At 47.6% G+C, this 10,916-nt stretch overlaps 1 protein-coding gene across 1 annotated transcript in view; it reads right to left on the reverse strand.

Annotated features, from left to right (window-relative positions):
- Positions 1–8,809, reverse strand: part of ELOVL6 (ELOVL fatty acid elongase 6) — a 74,633-nt gene extending 65,824 nt beyond the window's left edge. Inside the window, exon 1 of the mRNA XM_053976065.1 lies at positions 8,553–8,809. Coding sequence (XP_053832040.1) covers positions 8,553–8,641 — 89 coding nt within the window. The 5' untranslated portion in view covers positions 8,642–8,809. The remainder of the gene's footprint in view (positions 1–8,552) is intronic.
- Between the last annotated feature and the right edge of the window lie 2,107 nt (positions 8,810–10,916).

Raw genomic sequence — 10,916 nt, forward strand, 5'->3', positions numbered from 1 at the left:
CAAAGGTTGAATTAGGCAGCATCTTGTTTCAGACAATGCCAACAGCAATATTTTATGAAAAACTAAATGCCCTCACAAAATAATGCAAAGACAACATTATGCATCCTGAAATAATTCTACCTGCTGAACAACATGTTTCATCATGAGTCTGAAATGTCTGCTGCACACTCTCATCAGGAGTTCCACTTAGCACAGCTCCTGCTTTTACCTAGGAAAGGCAGTGAAATCACCCATGGGTTTGGCTGGGTTTGAGCATGGAAGAGGATGGATCCTTGTCCACAGTCGGGACCGGGGTTGAGGTGCAACAGGGTCCAGGGCAGCTGGCAGCCCCAGAGCTAATGTGCCAGCAGAGCAAAAGTCTTTGTGAAACTTGAGTTAGACAAGGGCATCTAGACATCCATGTGGTGGACAAAACAGCTTGGAGTTTTCTGCTTGGCTGTCAAGCCAAGGTGAGTGAGGAAACAAGAAGGAATTGAAATGCAAGGTATCTACATAATTTCCTGCTAATAACTAACATTTATTTTGCTTGTGACCTGCAGACATGGAAAAGGAGCTGGACAGCCAGCTCCTCCAGGGAGAACAAAAAGGAAGAAAAGCCACGGCTTTCAGCTTACTGGAGATGATGTATGTTGACAACAACAAAATTCCCAATTTTGTTTACAGAAGACCCGCATTCCGAAGAATCACATGAGGAGATCTAGAGGGTAAATTCCAAATTAAAGCTAAAAGGAAAAGCACATAAGGAAAAAGACAGACTTTCTAAGCATTTGTTAATAAACCCACTATCTGAATGGCACAGTGCAACAACTTTGGCATCCCACTTGTGTTTATACTTAGGGGATTTTACTGCTATCTTAAGTAGCTCTTAATGGCTCTAAATAATTTTTTTTAAAAAAGGAAAAAACTCTTTTTCAGAAAAAAACTAAAACCCAGGAAATTTTATTAGTCAGAAGATAAGACTCCTCTTTTTTCAAAAATTAACTTGGCCCATTGTTTCTTACCCTTAATTGGCACTCCCTGGGATTGCTCTTTCCAGGTGTATTTATATTACTTATGGCTCAAGACATACAGAGCAGACATTTGGCCTTAATAACACTCTTGACTGATCTTAAGTTTTATGTCCAGGGGTAGCTGAGGCCATCAGATATCAAAATCAGCACATTCAATCTGACGAGCTCCAACCTGGATGACATACAATTCATTTTTTACTCAGTTTGCAGACTTCACATACTGAAACTAATTACCAACAAATTTTAAAAATTATATTTAAAAGTTATCATCAGATGTTGATGTCTGAAGTTTTATTGGACTATTTGAAGGACAATTCCTTTCATAAATTTGCAATTGAAAATGGTCTGGATTTTTGCAGTTTAATTCCATGACACCAACACTAAACTGTCTTGCCTCTAATATTACAGCAGCTCTTCTCAGTCCTTGGTTACCACAATCAAGGAGACAAACTTTGCCCCACATTCTTGGCAAGAATGAAGTATTCTTTGCTGCTAGTACAAGTGTAAAGGTGCACAGCAATAGTGTAAGACCACTATGTTTTCTGTACAGTACAGAAAACATAATGGTCTTACACTGTATATACAGGTCTTACTACCTCAGGATCACCTTTGCGACACAGCAGAAAACCAACTTTGAATACGCCCAGAAAGGAACTGTTCCCTATTTTACAGCAGAGGAACTAAGGCACAAAGAGAAATTTTCAGACATGACACAGGTCCTTGATTTCCATAGAAATGATGGGCACCTGACTGATGTCCAAATTCTAAAAAGTGGCTATGGCTGCCTTCAGTTTGAAATCAGGCTCCCTACGTCCTCAGAGATATCATTCTCCTGCATGCCATGCACCCCATAAACCACTGAATGTGCTCTGCAAGGTCCCAACTCCCCTGGCATGAGGTAAACCACTGACTTGCATCTCCCCCTCTTCCTCCCCACTCTGAATATCAACTCTTCCCACAGGAGGTCAAAGACTGCTCAGCAGATGCAAGCTCTGCCCATCATTTCATGCCATGTCTGCTCTGTGGGACCTGTGTCCCTTCTCTAGGCAAACTGAGGTCATGTTGGTTTTGGAGTCCTTCCACCTTGCTCCTAGTATGTAAACAAAATTCACAGCAAAAAAAAAAAAATGTGTCCTCACAAAAGTCAATAAGTATTGCAACTGACAGTTTGCAACAGAGCACATAGTACAAGGCACACCGTGAAGGGCAGTATCAGGTACTATTGCTACTTTGGCTCCGAAAGCAATCATAATATTTGCAAACCTTGCACACAAACTGATACAATTTTCTCCTTCTATTACCCTGGGTGCAGCCACAGCCTCACTGTTTCCTGCTCTGTTGACAGCTTGCGAAATGTTAACCTGGCTGCCCCTGCAGAGCTCCCCATGGGGCTGCACCAGCCTTCCCCAGTGAATCCAGGAAGCCCCAGGAGACGTGATGCTGGGATGCACACAGGAACAGCAAGGCTTGTAGTAGCAGCAGTCTGGGACACCTTGGTCAGTGATGGGGCAGCACAGCTGAAGACAAAACCCTACCATTCCAACCCAGGGTAAGGCCCAAGTGGGCTGACAAAACTCTTGGCAAGAAAAAATTTACTGGGTAGCTTACACAGGTAATGTGGTTACACAAACGTCTCACATGTTGGTATAGCCTAAGCCAGTGAAAATTTTATTTTATATTTCAGACTAATTTACAGTTAAAAATAGTGTTTTAATCTCTGCTCTTTTCCATTAAAAGAAAAAGCACTTAAATTCTTAACAAAGCTTTCCAAAAAGTGTTTTGGAACGTCACGTTCCCAAATGTCGTATTCACTTCTGAAGATGATGGCAAGCTCCTAAATTACTCCTTGCTCCACTCCTATAAGCTCAGTATTCTCAGAAGTATGTGGGGTTTCACAAAGTAGAAGAGAAGCCGTCACTCTCAAGAGGTTTAAAATCACGGAAGCAACATGATGACTGATACATTCATACTCTAGGAACAAAAGTAACAAGAGTAAACAAAAGGCCAATGCCTGTGTTTCGGTGGTAGGCTGAATCAAGAAGACACTGATGTTTTTACCTTCAGGATGACATTTTGGTGTCTACCACATTTTAAAAATTTTTCTTCTCCAGACCCACACAGACAGAAAACACCTGAACTCTGAAAGGACATCTACTGTTATTCCTCATAGATTCCATCCTTTTATTTTCAAAGAGTTTAAAACCCTCCAAAGCCTCAGTCTTTGGCTCAGAGTGGTGATACTCCAAAACCTCAGTCTTTGGCTCAGAAAGGCCTGCAGGATGAAAGAAAGGCAAAAAAGTGGGATCCTCTAAATCTCTGCCATGCACTGGTGGCCCTGTCAGCTTTATGGCCAGTTTGCACAAGAGAGCAGGAAAAATCCCATCTGGAGAATGACATGTGGAGGAGGTAGGCTAAATTTTTGGGCCAACTGAATTCTGCTCAAGTAAAACAGTCTCTCTGTTGAAAAGAACCAATTCACATCTTCCCTTTGAGTCCTTGCTGCAGCCCAGAGGAAAGTAAAGGGTGACTGCAGCATCCCTCTCTACATCCTTCACTTGGCATCTAGCAAGAGCTTGGAGGGGGGTGGGGGTGAGTAATTTACATCAGTTTTTGGCTGCTACGCACATATGCCTGGAGAGATACACTCACAGCCTCTCACTCTTGATTTCTGCATGAGGTAAGTGTAGCTTAAGTGGATGAGGAGAGCTTGTTCTGCATTTAGGAAACAAACCTGTCTAGGACGATGGTGCTTGTGTGAATTATTAAAAGGCAAGTGCGTTTACAAATCCAAATTAGCTGACCCTCTGCCCTTCCACATTTATCTCTAGTTTTGACTCGAAAAAAAAATCACACCAAAGGACAAATTTCTCCCAGCAATGGCTCCATTTTCTGCCTCTGTCACATAAAAGTTTTGGTAACAAAAGGTTAAAAATAACTTCCTGCACAGATGCTTTCTTTCAAATACATAAACAGTTATCCTCATCTAAGGTCCACTAAGTTGATTTCAGAATTGAGTTGTCAGATCCCCTTAAAACCAAAAAATTCCCAGCAGTCCTTATGGAGTCCTTCTCTCTTTACTGAATCATTCCTTCAGGTAACAATAACAAAACTAGCCAGTTTCTGCAGCAGAACCCAACAGCATACTTAGGGAATAGCGAGTTTCACTTTCATCCTGCTCGTCCTCCTCCCAGTACTACCTGAGAGCATGTCAAGGGTTAAACCTTGGCTTTTTAGGAAGCAAAACAGGAGAGGAATGAGAGTGAGAGGAGTGAGGAGAGCCTGCGCAGGGCAGCAGCTGGCAGAGGGGCATCACACTGGTGCAGGGATGTCCGGAGCGCTGCAGCAGCCAGCGGAGCAGCAGAGGAAAAGTTTCTGTGATTTTAGGCAAGCCCTGGTGTGACGTCAGCTCTCCCAGATAATCTCAGCGCAGTCAGCACAGGCGTCCTGCCTCCCCATTGGCGAGCCCCTCGTCAGCAGACATCTGAAGATAATTATTATTGGCCAGACAATTATAACAGGAACGACTGTCACTTCGTGCTGATGCCTGAACCTGGTGCTCTGCAGCATGATGGAGAAGGACTCTGGTGGTCATTACTCCATCCAGGCATTTCTGTCACTTTGCCTTTCCTGAGCACCGGCCAGCTTTTTGCTGCCTCACTGGCTGCAGCTGGGAATCGGGATCTCAGTGCTACAACACTTTTTGCTGCCTGTCTGGCAGAACATTTGTGAATTTTCTCCACAAATATTAATATACATACCCATAAGAAATAAAGGATTAGAGTTGCATTAATTCTCATGCAGCAGTTTACAGAAAAAAAAATCCTTTGCAGACTATTTACTTCATATCACTTCCCTCTTTGAAGAAGTTTGGGGGGGCTGCTGAGAGAGTTTGATTTGAGAAATCATTTTAAGCAATTATTTTAATAAACATTTGACTTAATCCTGAACATACTGAAATCACACCTCTCATGATCTGAGCACAACATGACAGTATCTTAAAGTGATAGTGTATTTTATACACAAAGCTACTCGATGACACTATACTTAAACATGTATCAACAACAGCTTTTCACAACATAAAGTGTAAGGAGTTTCATGAGAGTAAATGGACCTGCTGTTCTTTAACCTCCTGAAATCCTGCCATTGTTATTTTAGGGAAGTCCACTAATTGGCAGCTCTTATCATCAGAGACCAGCAGACTGCAGGTCCATCTTTGCAGTTTCCAACCTTGCTCTGCCACTCCTGCCTCCCTGAAGGAGAACCAGGCAGTCTGGGGGCTATACCATAAAGGTGTGCATAAATATAGCACCAGGCATCCTGGGAGGCAGGAAACCCATCCCTTCATAAGTATCAGGCAACAGACTATTCATTTCTCCTCAAAGACAGCACCATCTTTACAGCACTGCTAATCCAGGTCCAAGCTTTAAAGAGGTCTCAGTGCCATGCATGTTTCAGGATGGGGTCCTCCATATAGTGAAGCAGGAACATCTGGAATGAAGCAAGGAAGAGCTCATTCACTGCCATTAGACCAATATGCCTTCAGATGGGATTTTCAGGGGCAAATGGCAGTAAGGAAACAAGCCCTGGGATGGGAAAGAAAAGACTGGGTGCCAGCTGCTGGTAAGAGCAGAGGACATGCCCAGGGAGTGATGAAGCTTGGAGCAGGCTCAAAGGACCAAGGCAAAGAGGAGCAAGCCACAGCTGAACAGAACCAGACCTTGCACCATGATCCTTCCCAACCAACCATACCAGTACCTAGGGGTGTATGCCACTACCCCTAGGCTTTGTGTTCAAGCTTTTCCAGCTTTAGGCTTACACAGTTTTAATTAAAAGGGCATGATGGTGCTTTAACCAGCTCAGAACTTAAAGGATATGTAAAAGGATTCACATCCATCCTCAAACTAGGCTACACCTTCATATACAACCTAGTCAGACATTTCAAAATCCAAAAGTCAGAGTCAACTCCTTAGAGCCAATTCATGCACCCTAACACCCTACAGCCTTTATTTTGTGTGTGCATGTTGTAAGGCAACAAGACATAGTTCTGAGATGAGGTAAAATAGTAAATGCCACACCTATAGAATTTGTTTACCTTCATGTTAGACATTGTAATAGTATCACACCCTAATTTAAATAACAATTACAGTATAAAATCCTGGCACAATCTTTCCTTAAGCAAGTCCCCCTAGTTTGTCTTCCTGCTCAAAGAGAGAAGGAACATGTTTATCCTTACATACTACTACTTGACGACTTCATCTTGGATGGCTTTTATGTTAAGGATGTGTACATTAAGGCTACACCTACAAAGTGCAGGAGCCATGTACTCTGCCATTGATGTCTGCATACGCAAATCTATTGAGTCATCCTGATAGGAAGTAAAAAAAGCTGCTATATTTTACCAGTTCAGCTCCCTGCAAAACCCAAACACTTGAACAGGACCTGTTTCATTAAGCAAGAGTGTTTCTTCAAGATAAAAATGCACAATTTAACTTGAAACTTGGAAGAGTCTTCACAGCATTTTTAGGAAAAGCCTGCCACAGCAGATACCTCAGAGGCCACAGCTCTATTTAATTTCAAAAAAACATTCCCAGGGCACAGGAAGATCATCAAAGACATTAATTCATCAGTTTCCTCAGAGAAGGTGAAACTAGACTGAAAAGCATGTGGACCTGTATGACTGTGCCTCTTTAGCTGTACAGCAGCAGTGTAACACCGACAGTCTCCTCCTCTGAACCTGGCAAGTGGGAGCCCAGCGTTACAGAATCCCAGCTGACGACCTCTGCAGCACATGAAACTGCCAGAGAGATTTCAGTAACACTGCTCAGTATTTATGCAGTACCTGACATCTTCAAGGCACGCGGTAAACATTACTTAAGTCATTACAGCACCTCTTAGGAACATTTCAGCATTACTTTGCCCCACTCCCCTGGTCTTTCTTTGCTGGGGAAACTGAGGCCTAGGAGGGGTTATGTAATGTTCCCAAGGTCACATCATGAAGCACAGGAGAGTCAAGAAGAAGATGCAGGAGTGCTAGTTGCTAGGCATGTTCTTTAAAATAAACTGTATCTCTCCTGGGTTATTTGATTATTATATATACTCATGTATCACCCCCTCTATCCTCTTTCACCAGCATATCCTATTCTGATGCCAATTTTCTCCTGGAACATGGACAGAATGGGAAGCATCCAATACTCCCAGCCCAAGAACATCTATGTGGTCTCCCTTCTCCTGAAACATGAGTGACACCAGGCACCCTTCAAGAGGTGATGAGCTCACCTGCAGAACAGAGGGAGACATACATGCACTTAAATGGTCATTTTAATTATACTGCCCTTAAAATTCCCTAGACAAATCACTAAAGGCTTCTAGCAAATCCTTGGCTGAGATCCACCTAGGATCCTGGACCATTCTGCCGTACAAATGTAGACACCAAAGCCTGGGCCCAGAGGCAGTCCTACACTACCACTGTCCCATGAGGGTAGCATGGAGAAAGTCTTCACTCAGGAGCTCAAAAGGGCACACAGCCACGGGAGGGCATGCAGGCAATGTGAAAACTGGGGGCTAGCTGGAGAGAGAGACCACAGGAACAGCAGAAAGGGCAAGACTGGGCACTGGGAGAGGGTGGTCAGGGACAGTGCACCAGCAAGGCACAGGTGAGTAGGGGCAGACTGTGAACACAAGGCCCGTGCAGATGGACAAAGCCAGGACAAGGGCTGGGGCATGGTGGGCAAGTGTCATCGAGAGAGGGATCCCGGCCCCGAGGACAGCTTAGAGGGCCCCGCGGAAGGGGGAAGGGCAGCTGGGGCGCTCTCTCCATCCTCGTCTCCCTGCTACCGGCCAAGGCCCAGGGATGCCCCCGGGCAGTGCCTGGCAGAGAGCAGCCTCCCGGCACAGCCACTCCCCTTCGGCGGGCCAGGCTGTGAGCGTGTGTGCCTTTGCGGGGCCGTCAGGCTCCGGCTCGCCGCGACCCGGGAAACCCCGACGGGTCCATGCGCAGCCCGGCCCCGCCGCGGCTCGGCTCGCCCCGGCTCCCTGGCCGCACGCACACGCCGGCGAAGTTAATAACCGCATGGCTGCAAACGAAGTTTAATACGAGCTGGGGGAGGGGAGGGGGAAGGCAAATGGGCTCCGCGGGGAGCGCGGGCAAACGCGCAACTTGTTTGAACGAGGCTGCAGCGCGGGGAGCGGTAGGGTCGGGCAAGGATGCAGGCAAGGAAGGCCGAGGGCAGAGCCGGGGCACGTGTGCAGCTCTGTGCCGCCGGGCCAGCCGGAGGGCCGGGGCGCGGCGGGGCTCGGGCCCCGCAGCGCACCGCACCGCGCCCGCGGCGGGATGCTCCGGCCTTGTGTAACCCGGGGGGCTGGAGCCCGCCCGGGCGCGCAGGTAGCCCCGGCGGCAGCGCCCGTGTGCCCGTGCACGGCGGCGCAGAGCCGAGGCAAGCCGAGCCGAGCCGCACCGCGCCGGCCGGGCGCAACCCGCGCACCCGGATGGGCTCAGCACCTCCCCGCTCCGGGCGGGCGGCGGGGCCCGAGCGCGGCACTCACCAGTTTTCCTGCATCCACTGGATGGCCGCATGCTCGTTGAACTGCTTCTCGAATTCGTATTCCTGCAAAGTCAACACTGACATGTTCATTGGCCCGGTGGCTGCGGAGCCGCTCCCCACGCCGAGATGCTGCCTGCCGCCGCCTCGGGAGCCGGGGCCCTGCGCGCCCGCCGCCGGAGAGCCCCCGCCTCTGGCCTGGCCCGCCCCGCCTCAGCGGTACCCCGGGTTTAACATAGCTCCGCTCCCCTCCGCGCCTCTCCTCCCGGGCCCGCCGGTCTCCTCCTCTTCTGCGGCCGCCGCGCAGCGCCCGGGGGCGGCGCGGTCTTAGTGCCCGCCCGCCGCCGCCGCCGCCCGGGACACCCGCCCCCCGCCGCCCCTCGCACAGCCCTGGCGCTCCTCGGTGGACCGCGCTGGGGCTGCGATCTTGGCAGGGAGGAACCCCCCCCCACACACACACCACAGGCTGTCAAAAATAGCTACAAAAATAGGAAGCCCCCACCCCTGTGCTGAATCCATGCCGCAGCGCCCTGCGTGCCCTTGCCGGCCAGCCGGGAACTAAAAAGCACAAGCTAGGATTTAGCCAGAAGGGCAGAAACGTACCCTCCCCCAGAAGAAGCCTACAGACCCCCTACATGTCCTTTTTTACATTTAGATCCCAGCGCACCTGCTGCGAGTGCCTCCATCCCGCGGCAGTGGGCTCTCTGCCCCCCTGCCCAGCGGGTCCAGTTTGCTGCGGGAACAGGGGCTGCAGCTGGGTGTCCCCATGCAGGGGCACCGTCCTGCAGTCAGGCTGCCCCGAGCTCCCTGCTGTGCACAGACACGCTTTTGGGTGTTACAGTATGCATGGGGTTGATGGAGCAGGAGGCAGAGACCCTAAGTCTAACCATCACCTGCTGAGCTGCTCTCGCAGTGGGGTCACACGGTGTTTATGTAGCCTTAATTTTCCTTCCCGTCTCATCTGCCACTTGCTGATGTTTCCAGCTGAGCTCTTCCAACTCCAGCAGCATCCTGGATATGCATCACAGTATGAGTCGAGCTAAAAGAGTGGTCCCAGCCCCCACTGAACTTGCAGTCTTAAGGCAGGAGGAAAACAGGGTCAAAGAAGCCAACATAAGCAAGCAGGTCCAGCAAGGTCAGCACGCTCTTGACTTCCCTGGACTTCAGTTCTCATTGACATTGGAAGTCTATAGTATCATTAAACCCAAGCACTGAGAAAATGAAAAAAGAGACCCCTCAAGTAATGAGACATCAACAGCTAACCAGTCTGATTATCCTACTTGCAATTGGACTACCATGCTCTTCAGAGTCATGTTTTTCAGCACATTAGCCCAACGGTCTGAAGACCTGCTCCCTTACACTGGCAGCTCCCTAAAGTTGGTGTCAGAGCTGGTGGAGTGCACAGGATGAAGCTGAAGGTTATGAAATGTTATCACAAGGGCTCCTTTATGGTTAGGATGGCCATGGGGCTTCAGATGAGGTTGACTATTGCCCCCACAGGGTTTCTGTCTACCTGAGAGCTCAGCTGCCAGCTGATCTTGCAAAACATTCGTGTGGCATTCAGCCTTCACTGCAGAGTGCAAGATATCAGGTAAAATCACTGCAACACTTGAAAATTTACTGTAACAGTTTCAGGAAATACATTAACAGCACAGAAATACTAAACCTTACTGAGATTCATGTGAGTCTCAAAAACTCACTGGGGACTTTTACAAGTTTTCTGTAGCTCTCAGCACTTCTGCATAGGTCAAACAATCTGCAGTGAATCTTACTTCCTTTCCTGTCCTGCTCAACCTGAAAATTTCCCCCAGCATGTTACTATCTACAAGTTAATCCTCAAGCCTGGGGTCACTTGCAAAATCTGTGTGAACAGGGGAAGAAGAGCATAAAAGCCTTCTTAGCTTTTGTAAGTTTGTAAGTTTGAGAAGTTTGTAAGACCTGCTTCTAGTTGATTATACTGATCACAGTCAAGAACAGTGAACAAAAACATATAGAGCATATAGTCCATTTTAAAGGAAAATAACTTTTATGTAACCATTTTTGAGGTATTTTAATTAGTTCTCACACAAAAGCACAAACTTGAAGTGAAAGTAGGAAATGTCTCTCAGGGGAAGCGATGTGGGGAGAATGATGTGGTCTCAAGAGATAGGGAGTACAACGTTAATCCCTCTGTGCTTATTTATGTGCCCATCTCGTGTTTTTTCATGGGAAGCCCATCTTGTTCTAGTGGATAGTTATTGAGCATTACTTTTTATTCCCTTTATTTAGTGTGTCTCTTAAGGCTGTCTAGAAGAAATAGCAGGTAAAAGATACATTTTCTACATGATATATGTTTATGCCATTTCCGTTTACCCAAGACCTTTTGGTT

This window comes from Vidua macroura, chromosome 4 (assembly GCF_024509145.1).
Source record: "Vidua macroura isolate BioBank_ID:100142 chromosome 4, ASM2450914v1, whole genome shotgun sequence".
NCBI classification, from domain to species: Eukaryota; Metazoa; Chordata; class Aves; order Passeriformes; family Viduidae; genus Vidua; species Vidua macroura.